The 13617-nt window shown below is 39.4% G+C and overlaps 1 protein-coding gene across 1 annotated transcript in view; it reads left to right on the plus strand.

The window, feature by feature from the left end:
- LOC145246762 (sucrase-isomaltase, intestinal-like) overlaps positions 1 to 13617 on the plus strand; it is a 1547717-nt gene that overhangs the window by 1335567 nt on the left and 198533 nt on the right. Inside the window, exon 22 of the mRNA XM_080108534.1 lies at positions 9656 to 9705. Within this exon, the coding sequence (XP_079964660.1) occupies positions 9656 to 9705 (50 nt within the window). The remainder of the gene's footprint in view (positions 1 to 9655; positions 9706 to 13617) is intronic.

Consider the following 13617-nt stretch of genomic DNA (forward strand, 5'->3'; position numbering starts at 1 on the left):
TATTGCATAGCTTTTACATGCCAGACTTTTATTTTTCGATTCATCTGATAAATTTCCGTATTCAATTTACATGTTTATGATTTCAATTCGGCGTTTTAACAAGATGTACACAGTGGAGTGGGGGTTTCTACTTGCATATAATTCCTGTATTGATTCGTTGTGCTGGAGATATATTTTGATAACCGTTCCTTCTCACACTAAATAGTCTCGATAGCTTACTGATTCGACTTTCTTATTTCTTATCTTTATATTTTCTTATTAACTTAATGTGTTTGAGTTCGGATTTACAATTCTCTTTAAAATTGATTTTTCCCATATGTTACAGAAAAACATATAATACATGATAGTATGATTGGTTCTTGAAGTTTATTTTAAAACCACTTCTTATACATTGTATATACTTTTAAGATGACATGATTTATTACTTGTTTAAACAACGACGATTTATACAGGTTTCTGTAATGTTGTGCAATGTTGCTCTGCTTAGACATATTCCTTATCATAACGGAATGATTATAGATTAATTCTGGCTCTGCGATATCTAAAGTAAAAATGTTTAAAAGATGCGTTCTTCTCCTAAATGATATTTCATATTATAGAAGCATTACGTTGATCACAGTCAAGCGGTCCTTACTAATTAAAAGTTACTCTATATTTATACTTTTTGCAAATTGATGTCTAATGAAAGTATTATATTGCTATAGTAAACTCTAGTTGATTTGGATACTAGAGTATAGATAGATAAAATTATCACCCTAGAGATACGACGTGGTTCCATTTCCGTTTGATGAAAACTGTTGTTTTTTTTTTGTTGCAGACCATCTGCGAGTTGACAAGTTGTGTACATATGCCAAGAGCGATAAGAACGTTCCATTTATCTGAAAATGACAATGTTCAACGAGCAAGATTGGAGCAACTCATGCTCTCTACCAATCCGAATTGTTACAACAGGATCACTGCAATCACTCTCAAAATGCATCACTTGATTGCCACGAATAACCGGAACTTACCCAGGGTGATGAAAACAAAGTTTTCGGCCTGAGTTATGGTCTTTTCTGTAGTTTCAAGTGAGGACCGCATCATGCAATCTTACATCTTCGAATTCGGTTTAAAAGTAAACATCACAGTGTACACAGATGCGCTAAAGAGTGTGATAAGCCCCTGATGAAATCACGTAGCCGCTGAGTGTCACTGGGTGTTGCAGCAGGACTCGGCGCCGATTCGCGCCGAAAGAGACCAAGGCTTCGTTAAAGAAGGACTTCTACGGCTTGGTACCCGACTCTCACTAACCCTCTTTCCTCCCGATCTGAACCTGCTAGACTACTTTATTTTGTCATACGCCGAGACATCACCAACGTGACCTCCCTCAACATCGAATCAGCCTCACGCCCAGTATTCGACGCGCTGCCGCCGGCGCTTGTGGAAAATACATGCTTCCAGTTCCGGACACTTATCGAGGCGGTGATTGAGGCTGAAGGAAGCTACATTGAATAATGCTACCTCTACTGCATAATCAAGTTACCTGAATTGATTTTTTTTCCAATCAAAGTTTTTTATTCCCTTAATACTAGCATGAAAAGATATTCCACATTGCTTTCTTTTGGCCATACTAGACATGTCAATTTTTAGCAATAAATTGCAGTCCCGGATTACTTTATTCAAGATTCGCAGCTGCATTTTATAATTCTGTTACAGAAATCATTTTTTTTTGTTGCTGCTTTCATCAAGTTTCAATATTATTATTTAATTAATTCATGCAAACACATTTTATTTTGCAGATTTGTTACTAAATAGTATACATCTGTGTGTACAATAACTACAAGGGTTTGTTTACATTTCACGATAGTAATCGCGGAGAGTCTATGTAAAGCAGCAGGTTTTATATCATTCAAATTCAAGTTACCAACATTTTTCATTTCATTAATATTATTTAATTGAATTTAACTAACTTACAAAGTTTATTTTCATTAGATTGAAATCCTCGTGGTTTTCTCAGACATAGATGTGGTTATATTACTACGAACGTGTGTTTGCATCTCGGTTTTTATTACCGTTGGACATTTCGAACAACTTCTATCTTATTGTAGCTTTAATGTACAATGTTTTCGTTCCGAACTTATATCAGTTATCTATTTGAAATGTCTAGTATACATTTCCGTTGCTATTAATATTTTTGATTATAATAGGGCTCATGATGTAACCCGTTTATTATAACATTAAACTTAACAATACCCCTCGTTCATCGCAATTATTAGTTGACTAAAATGTAGATCACATTAATTAAGATTAGTTAAAGTACTACACGATTCTTATATATATATATATATATATATATATATATATATATGATCCTTTTTTACAGTTTATTACGTTATAAACACGTATAGTATATTCTAAATTTACTTTTTGTATCGGACTACTTCAGTTTCAGTGTTTATAGTTTTTCACTTATATACAATTATCAATGGATTATGAGAATTTATTATATTTTTATTCTGCTTAAAATGTTTACTTTTCGTTTTCTCACCGATTATTTGTACGAATGTACTGATAATATACGATATTTTCCTACATGTTTCATAAATTTATAACTATTTATTTTTTAATGATCATTTATCTTACGAATTGTATTTACTAATAAGTTGTTTTGAAGGCTGATTAATGGTTTACTAATGCATTTTCATTATTTATCATGTATATTAATGCCTATCATCTTTAAACTAGGAAACTCGATAAACAATTATATCATATTCTATAATTATGCTTTATCGTATACTTACTTTTTGTTCAATTACCAATATTATTTATTATCTAAATGTAATGCACCATTAATATATTTACATATTTATGTATTGTGTTACAATAGTAAGTGAAATACTCGTGTTAATAATAATAATAATAATAATAATAATAATAATAATAATAATATAGAATACTAGCAGGACCCGTATACATCCGTTGCCCGGTGGAATCCTGTATCCCCCTCACAGAAAAGTAAACTACGGCTGTTGGTAGTGGACCTGAACAATTGAGGACACTAGCGGCCGTGAGCGAAATGAAAAAAAATCTGGCTTTCACTGGCAATTAGTGAGGGTCTGGGGTAACATCATGCAGCTACCATGTGCGGAATGTTGAGAATCAACCCGGAAAAAAAATCACGTAAAATACTCCACTGAAGTAAAAAAATATATATATATATATATACCTTAAAAATGCAGCGTAGTTAATCGGTGTAAAATTGGAAAGTGTGACTAAAACCAGGCCTAACTTTCAAAAACGCAAGCAGGTGTATCAATTAAAGTATGGAAGAAAAAACGGTAATATCTAAACTGTACGATAAGTTATAAACAGAGTGTTTTGAAAAGATATGCGATATTAATTGAAAAAAATAAATTGCTAAAGAACGGTTACGTATTTCTATATATTTATTTATTATAATGGTGATAAAAAACGAAAATAAACATAATTTGATATAAAGATAGTTTAACAGTTTTAAAATGGGAAGAATAGATACAGTGAGATATATTCTTCTAATATTATAACTGTTAAACAATTTCTATACTTCACTATGTTTATTTTCTTTTTTTACCACAATTATAATAATACTAAAAATATATAGAAATACGTAAACTTTCTTTAGAAAATTATTTTTTGTTTTTATCATATCTAATCAAATAACTATGTTTATTTAAGTTGATATCTTTATAAATTATCTTAAAATTAAACACAAATATGTTTGAAAAATATAATTGATTACTGAAACAAATGTACTTCGCGAGGGATCAATTTACTCATAGAACAAAAGTAAGTATCACGTTATGCGACGCTATGTTTGATTGGTACATTAGCGTTTATTGAACAAGCTGATACCGTTTTATTCTGGAATATAGCATTAGCCAAAGCTCGTCCGATTAGAAGGAGAAAATTAATCGGGGGAGACTTTATTATTTTTGTCACGGAAAAGGGAAGGGTTATGTTATGTTAATGAGTTTAGGATCCACTTACGAAAACTGCAACCCCATATTTGTCTAAAGTACACAATACCTCCCAGTGATTACTGTGATCGGTAAGAGGACTTCTTATTTAGAGGGAAAAATAGGAACTACTTCCTCTAAATATGGTTGCGATGGTGAGGATGTTGCTTCTAGGATAGAATGTACGATTATTTTATTATAACAACCAAATAAAATGACCTTCTAAAGTTACATAAGATAGTGCTAAACAGTCTAGATATAACAAATTTGTGTGTGGCATCTATTGTTGCAAACCTACGGTACTTTGACCCAGAGTTGAATGTTAGGTAGGAGATATTTTAATTATTATTTTTATTATCTAACATTATTAGTTTTTTCGGACTATCTAGCACTTTTCTACCAATTTTTACACGGCACATGCATACCCTTAATGTATCCATTGTGTTTATCTTATATATAATCACTTACTTTGTTCTATCTTGTATCTAATATATTTACTAGCATGGGTGCCCGGCGTTGCCCGGGTGTTTGGAGGTGTATGCTTAGCAAAAAAACAAAACAAAAAAACGGTTATTTTTTTTAAATTTGACCCCTATTATGACTCCATAATATTTATTGTTTTGGGCTCAATTCAAGTTATTAAATTAGATCCATGTCCTAGGAACCTATATCTAAAACTTCAAGTGTTTAGATCCAAAATTGTCGGAGGGGTTTGGTAGAGTTCTCAAAGGTCAAATTGTTGACCCCTTACTAGCCAAATTTTTGGCCGAAAACCGATCACATAGATTTTCTCGAATCTCAGTACCCTGTATATCAAATTTCGAGTCTGTAGACAAAAATTGACAGAGCTATTGCGTAGGGAAATGTACACAGACACACACACAGGCACTTTCACTTTTTTAGATATATAGATGGTATTTATGTTTACCTTTATGGTTCCCTATTATTTCAGTCCTGAACTGTCATCTACGCTTCAGCCTTTGCCCCACCGACGAAATGTTGCATATCTCTGCCTGTTCTACAAGTATTTTAATGGGGAATGCTCTGACGAACTGCAAGCACATGTGCCTCCATGACAAACCCGACAAGTATTTAAATCCCACCCCTAAACATTAGAGATCCCTCGATGTAAAAAAGCTTTCTACTCCAGTAGTTTTTTTCCCCAGACCGCTAGACTTTGGAATTTCCTTCCCGGTCCCTGTTTTCTTAACTTTACTGACATGCAGACGCTCAAATGTTACGTTAACCGACATCTTGTTGCCAGCTCCTTACATAGTAACCCAATAGCTCATGTCCTTGATAGTAGCCCCCTACATTAAAGTGGCAATGTGCCTTGTTTGTGGTGAAACTGTAATAAAAATATTTTTTTAAAAGTGTATTTATAATATCACACTTATGCGGTAGTATCTTCACGGACTCTGCTATAGAAAGGTTACGACCTCCTTTTTAAGGTGTGTATTTTTAATCTTTGACTAAGATGGTCCACTCCATAGAGTATTATTTTTCTTCTGGTTCCTTTATATATCATGCTATTGGATACTTAATGTAACGTTTGTATCGTAGATCGGTGAAGATATTAATGCATAAAGGTGATATTTATTAATAGAATACAAAACGGCACTAGAATTATAAGATGTCGATAAGGTTTCCTTTAAACGTTACAAATAAGTTGCGGATAAAAACAGATGCTGCTTTGTTAATGTGAGACGCCTGTCTATAAAATGTGAAAACCTTATGAATTGTGTTTTATGTCCGCCGATGAGTTACCCGTTTGTTAAATATTTTAATTAACGAACTATTACTTATATGCCAACACTGGGATGAAACAATTATACACAATTTGTTACCAATAAAAGCCTAACGTTGAAAAAAATTAGCAAAAATATGTATGTTTGTCACTTATAAAGTGTTAATATAAAGAAAAATGTATATTGTTGTCTAACAGATAAAATAAAAGCGGGCTCACTTACGTTTATGACATCATATTTTATTCATCATTGGTAATATATACATAAAAATTTAATTTGTCATTGAAAATCGTACTTTAAAGACGTGTGAAGATTAAGCTCGGATTTTTAGAATGGTTATACAATCATATCCTTCTTAATTATGTGAGCGTAATTCATTGCATTAGAATTTGGTATAATGTTAAATTTAAATTTCATTCAATAAAAGAGAAGACAATATACTATTTTACTTCCAAAAGTAATATCTCCTATTTTTTATTCCGCCTATATAGAATTCAGGAGATTGCATTTTTTGTTATGATGATTGGACTTATCTATTAACAACCCGACAGTTTCATCCCTCTGAGATCGATAGTGTGAGACTATGAGAGCACCGTTTGTCATAGACGTGTGACAAAAGCAGAGATGCGCCAGTGAATTCCTTCACGCAGAAGAAATGCAACACATTAGCATTCGCAGGCACTTGATAAATGTTTACAAAGTCGATACAGTTGATATCACCACAGTTAGGAGATGGGTTTTTTTGTGATTTCAGAGTGGGTAGGGAGATGTGAGTGCCGCCTGGACGCCCATGCACAGCCACCACATATTCGACAGCGGATAATCTAAATTAAATACATGTATATTTGAATATGGATGCCTGTGCAGTCGAAACGATCTTGTCATTGCTAGCAGACATCAAAGTGCGTGATAGATAGAGTCCACAAATGCTGACGCACGAAAAATTAAACCACGGTACTGGATGCCTGTCAGGATTTGTTGAATCAGTAGGAAGCCGAAGGTAACGGATTCTCGGACTACACCATCACTGATGATAAGACGTGGTGTTAACACTACGAGCCGGAATTCCAACGGCAGTCGATGAAATGGCATCAACTTCGCCTTCCATTAAAGAAGAATGCAAAGACACCGATATCTGCAGTCAAAGTTATATGTACCGCCTTCTAGGACAAAAACGCCTTATGCTCATAGATGTCTCGCAACTAGGGTTAGCTGTGAAATCTGACCGTTCTGTCGAAACGTTCACGGATTACTCGGATAAGGTCATGGAAAGGAGCAACATTCCATTTGCAGGACGAAAACTAGCAAAACACAAGTTTGAAGATCACAAAATATGTGATAATTTTCGTCTGGCCGGTGCAGTGTCATCCATGGTATTGTCCCGACCTAGCATTGGCATACTTCCACTTGTCTGTATCTCTAATAGACGCATTACATGAAGATTAAAAAAATCGCCCGTTCAAATGATACTACACTTGTCTTTGTGGCTCTTCAACGTTTTAAGCTAAAAATAGGAAACATCGCTTTTAGAGCATCACTAGTACATAATTTTCTGACTACAGTTCCCGAGGATTGTACAACAAATGCTGACAGCCCACTCGGGAACGCTGGCCACGCAGCGATAATGGTAGAAATCGCCCTAAATTCTAGACACAAAACTGAAGAGTCAGTCCTCAAAACAACGAGATATTATAAAAAGGCTGACTGGGAAGCCATCAGAGATCTTATCAGAGATGCCCCATGGGGAAATATTTTTTCTCTTCCTACTGAACAGTGCGCAAATGAGACCACTGAATGGTTCAAAACAGCAATGGAAGCACATGTTCCCATGCGGAAATTTATAGCAAGCCCCACTCTCCCCAATGGTTTACTTCGACTTGCGCAACTGCCATTGCTCAAAGGCAGCATGCATACCGACGATTTAACCGACATAAGTCCAGTTCAAACAAACATAAGTACATAGAAGCTGGAAATAATGTTAAGAAAGAAATAGCGACAGCCAAGAGAGAATTTACTGAAACCACTAAAAAAAGCATCGAAGCACAAAAATTATGAAATCGTGACTTCTGGAAAATCTACAACAGTGTAGTAAATGATAGGCAATCAACAATTCCCCCACTAACAAAGAATCACGAGGTTGTTTGCTCAGCAACCGACAAAGCTAATATGCTTGCCACCCGGTTTGCCTCGAACTCCACACTGGACCCTTCCAACCACCCTCTGCCTGACTTTCCTTTGCGGACAGGCACCACGCTAGACGATCTAAAAATCACCCCTGCTCAGGTACATGCTATCATAAAAAAATCTTGACACTTCAAAAGCATGTGGACCTGATCTCATCCCAGCTGTGCTATTAAAAAAGTGCTCAGCCGAAGTAGCTCCAGTTATCTCGAAACTCTACAACAAATGCCTTTATGAATCATGCTTTCCGGGTTGTTGGAAAACCACTTCTGTGGTACCAATATTCAAGAATTCTGGCGAAAGAACTGACCCATCAAATTATCGCCCCATTAGCCTCCTCCCACTTTTCTCAAAAATATTTGAGACCATAATTAACCATGCTCTAGTCCGGAACCTTACAAATGCTAAACTTCTGACTGACAAACAATATGGATTTAGACAAGCCCGTTCCACAGCTGATATCCTCACTGTAATCTCTGAACGTATATACCATTCACTGGACAAAACGGCGGAGGGCAGAGCGGTAGCTCTAGATATATCTAAGGCTTTTGATAGGGTATGGCACAAGGGTCTCATCAGGAAAATTAAATCATACGGTATCACTGGTAGAATACTTAGCATAATTAAATCCTTCTTAGATAAGAGAAAAATCCAGGTTGTCCTCGACGGTCGAACATCTAAACAGTGTGATATAAATGCGGGAGTGCCTCAGGGGTCTATTCTTGGACCTCTATTGTTCCTGATATTTATTAATGACCTCCCCGACAAAACTGCCTATGAGATGGGTATATATGCTGATGACACTACACTCTATAACAGGCATGACAGGAAAACAAATGAACACATAACTAAAGAAATGGCAAAAACACTAGAGGATGACCTCCAATCTGTAGTGGAATGGGGACATAAATGGATGGTCACATTCAATGCTGCCAAGACTAAACTGGTTTCCTTCAATAACTACAATAAACTTTCTCTGCCACCAATAGCAATGGCCAGTGACTCCCTGTCTTAGAGTACATTTTTCAAACTGCTTGGCCTAACGTTCACAGGAAACATGAGCTGTAGCAATTATATTGTAAACATTGCCAGGGCTGCTGCGAAAAGGGTAGGCTCTCTATACCGTGGTAGAAAACTACTGACACCTGAAAGTATCCTGTATCTCTATAAGGCCACCATTCGCCCATGTATGGAGTATTGTCGTCACATCTGGGCTGGTGCATCTGCTACTAGTCTCTCGCTCCTCGATAAGGTTAAAAAAGAGTCGCCAATCAGATAGGCCCTGAACTGGCATCTAAGCTTCAGCCTCTGTCCCATCGACGAAACGTTGCACCTCTCTGCTTGTTCTACAAGTATTTTAATGGTGAATGCTCTGACGAACTGCAGACACTTGTGCCCCCACGACGTAGACACCCTCGACAAACCCGACAGGAAGTTAAATCCCACCCCCAGACAGTAGAGATCCCTATATGTAAAAGATCTTTCTACTCCAGTAGTTTCTTCCCTAGAACCGCTAGACTCTGGAATTCCATTCCCGGATCCTGCTTCCCTAACTGTACTGCCATTCAGAAGTTCAAGTGTAACGTGAACCGACATCTTGCTGCCCAAATCCCTACATAGTGCCCCAGTAGTTGCTGACCCTGATAGTAGCCCCCTACACCAAAGTGGCAATGTGCCTTGTTTGGGACGAAAATGTAATAAAAAATAATCGGGTTTAATATATGTTAATCAAATATTTTTTTTATTTAATAGACACGATTGGGAATGGAACATACCTGCATGTCAAAATGGACCTTTCAATGGTGAGTAAATGTTTCGGAATTATTTGAGCGAAAATAATTTTGGCAAATTATCTTGCTATTTACGAGGCAGATTCAATTTCACGGCTCGCAATCATCACACCTCTTCAATTATTTTTAAATCAGCAAACACGAGAAAATCGTTAATCTTGCTTACACAGAGAGATAGGCCCTTAACGTCGAGGACGACGATTGGCAAGGCGCTTCAGTCTTCTACAGTTCAGGAAGTCTGTGTATTGCTGGCAGGATCTTTTGGCACCAGATCTTATAGCAGCTTGCCACTTTGCTCGGTTGCCGGCAGAGGTTTCCCAAGTGTTGTGAGGGATGCCGAAGACCTGGAGGTCACGTTTCAGGACATCCTTGTAGCGGAGGCGTGGCCTGCCAGCACAGCGAGGGGCATCAGCTATCTCTCCAAAGAGAAGTGCTTTTGGTAGCCGGCTGTCGTCCATGCGGCAGGTGTGGCCAGCCCAACGTAAGCGACGGATGCGCAGCACTGTGTACATGTCAGTACTCTTGGTCGTGGAGAGGATAGCTGTGTTTGGTACATGATCCTTCCATGTGAATCCAAGAATTGTGCGCAGGCATCGGAAGTGGAAGGCGTTCAGACGGTGTTCGTGTCGGCGGTAGGTGCACCAAGTCTCACTGCCATACAGGAGAGTGCTGAGGATGCAGGCCTCGTAAACCTTGATCTTTAGGTGTAGCGAGAGGGACTTGTTCTTCCAGACTCTCTCACTAAGCCTGCCGAAAGTTGTTGATGCCTTTCCAATGCGGGAGTCCAGTTCACAATCAAGACTGTTGGTGTTATCAACTGTAGAACCCAAGTAAGTGAACTTGGTGACGTTTGACAGTACATGATTGTTTACGGTTATTATGGGTGAAAGCCCAGCAGGCTGGGCAAAGACCACCGTCTTGCCTAGGCTGATTTTGAGACCAAACTCCTCGCAGGCAGAAGCAAAGGAGGAGCACATTGCCTGAAGCTCAACCTCCGAGTTGGCGATGAAGGCAGCATCATCAGCGTACAGGAGTTCACGGATCTGTACGCGGTTAACCATAGTTTTTGAGCGTAGCCTGGCCAGGTTGAATAGGCCTCCAGTACTGCGAGTGTGAAGGAGCACTCCAGTTGGGTTTGGGAAGGCTCGGCGCAGAACAGCTGAGAAATATATTCCGAACAGAGTAGGAGCTAACACGCAGCCTTGCTTGACACCACAAGAGATGGGGAACTCTTTAGAACGAGAGCCCTCAAACTGTACTGTAGCCTTCATCTGATCGTGAAATTCTTGTATGGTTTTCAGGAGTTTGGGAGGGCAGCCCAGTAGACGGAGGACTAGAAATAGCCCTGATCTGCTAACATAATCAAAGGCCTTCGTCAAGTCAACGAAAACTGCATAGAGAGGACGGCCTTGCTCAATGCATTTCTCCTGGATCTGACGAACAGAAAAGATCATGTCAGTGGTAGAGCGGCCAGGTCGAAAGCCACATTGACTCTCAGGAAGAATTCTGTTGGCAATAATCTGGAGACGTGGCAGGACTAAGCGGGCATAGATCTTTCCAGGCTGGGAAAGTAGAGATATGCCACGGTAGTTGTTGCAGTCGCAGCGAAACCCTTTGTTCTTATACAGGGTAACTATGTTGGCGTTACGAAGTTCATCGGGAATAGTACCTTCATTCCAGCAGATTGAGAAGAGATGATGGAGTTCCTCAGTTAGTGAGTCACCACCGCATCTGAAGATTTCTGAAGGTAGCCCATCCACGCCGGGGGCTTTGTTGTTCCTCAGTAGCTTGATGGTCTTGTGTACTTCATCGATGGTGATGTCGTAATCTAGCTCATGGAGGACTGGTAGTTGGGGAACAGCAGCTATTATAGCAGCCTCACTAGCTGCTACAGGTTGAGCATACAGTGAGCTGTAGTGCTCCACCCAACGGTCAAGCTGATCATCAGGATTGGTGAGTAGTTCTCCGGTCAGAGATCGCAAAGGAGATGATTTCTTCACAGGAGGACCTAGAGCCTCTTTCAGAGCTTGGTACATGCCACCGGTGTTGCCGGTGGCAGAGCAGTCTTCAGCACGCTTGGAGATGTCACTCCAATAGTTGTGTTTAGCCTCTCGAGTTAGGCGCTGCACTTTTGAGCGGCTCTGCTTCCAGAGGCTAGTAGCTTGAGGAGAGGGGTCCTGCATCACAGCCAGTCTTGCCGCTCGCTTTTCTGCTAGTGCTTGATGGAGTGTGTCCGCGTGGTGTCTGAACCAGTCCGGCTGCTTTACTGTACGTCTACCAAAACTGGAGAGTGCGCAAACTCCAACAGTGTCACGAATCCGCAGCCAGGCAGAGGCAGCATCCTGAGGGGGTGCAGACTGGACAAAGGTGGATTGTATTGAAGCTTGAAAATGTTGGCATTTCTCCTTGGACTTAGTAGCAAGAACATTGAGCGTTGAAAGTGGTTTTGAGCAAGACAGGTGGATTTTCTTTGGCTTTAGTTTAAGCTTACAGCGCACAAGTGAGTGGTCTGTGTCACAGTCCGCAGAGTGCATTGTCCTGCAGTGGATGATATCCTGGAGGTGCTTCTTTTGAGTGATCACATGGTCCAGCTGGTGCCAGCGCTTAGAGCGTGGGTGTTGCCATGTCATCTTCGACCACGGTGAGCCCTTAAAGAAGGTTGATGGGATGCACAGCCTGTGTGTAGCACAGAGTTCCAGAAGACGCTGTCCATTTTCATTCATAGAGCCCACTCCGTGAGGACCCAGGACATCAGGCCAGGCATTGGTGTTACTGCCTACTCGAGCGTTGAGATCACCCAGGATGATTATGCGGTGACCGCGGTCGATTTTGGAGAGGGTCTCACTCAGCTGGAGATAGAAAGCATCTTTCTGGTCATCCGGCGAGGTGAGGGTTGGGGCGTAGGCAGACAATAGGGACACTGGACCAGAGGTGGTGTGTAGCTGTAGTGACATTAATCTGGGAGAGATGGCGACGGGAGTTTCGACAAAGCTGAGCAGCTTGTTGCGGATGGCAAAACCCACTCCATGTTTTGGTCTCTCCAAGTCAGGGTAGCCAGTCCAGTAAAATGTGAAGTTAGCTTCACGTATGGAGCCATTTCCAGTGAGCCATGTCTCGCCTAGTGCTGAGACATCCACCCCCAACCGGAGTAATTCCAGGTCGATAACAGCAGACTTCCGAGGATGAAAACTGTCAAGAGAGGAAGTCACCCCAAGGGAGCGGACATTCCAGCAGGCCAGGTGTAGTGGGGAGGCTTACACAAGAAGCACACCAATATAAGGAATTCGACTACATCTTAATGTTCGTCTCATGAATTTATGTGAGATGTAGTAAAATCGAAATTAGAGATTAGTTCACTAACGGCTTAAAGAATTAATGAATATTTCAACTGTATTGTATATTATTTGTTCAGACAAACCGACCTTAAAACACTAAGATCTTTATGATCAGTATCTTACATAGGAGCAACTCAGCGCCATACGATATCGATTGAGTAAGCTAGTGTTGTTTTGTTTTTAACTTTTTAAAAACTTTTCTGTATGGCATGATAACCTATTGGCAAACCGAATTGCAACTAGAGGCGCGTGACGTGAATTTGTCAGAAACAACAAGTCAAACAATGAACAAGGTTGAACAATGAGTAAGTGTCAGGTTTTCGAGCGAGAAGATTTCAATTCCATTGGAATCATTCGAGTGAAACGTTTCGCAATGAAGTAGGAAACAGATATCAGCAAATGTTACAGATGCCACCGTTCATTGTATGACGTCTTTCTAAAGTTAGTAAGTTACTTGACAAGTTTCACTCTCCTTAAAACAATTTTCTCCAACAAAACCTTGAAGAGAACTCAGTAAAGTCTCTTTGTGTCTTTCTTGTATAAGAGTTTTGTTTGCTTTAATTCGTGGTCATTAAGATAAGTAGGCACA

Source organism: Euprymna scolopes, chromosome 24, assembly GCF_053919585.1.
Source record: "Euprymna scolopes isolate OS-2025 chromosome 24, ASM5391958v1, whole genome shotgun sequence".
Classification (NCBI taxonomy): Eukaryota; Metazoa; Mollusca; class Cephalopoda; order Sepiida; family Sepiolidae; genus Euprymna; species Euprymna scolopes.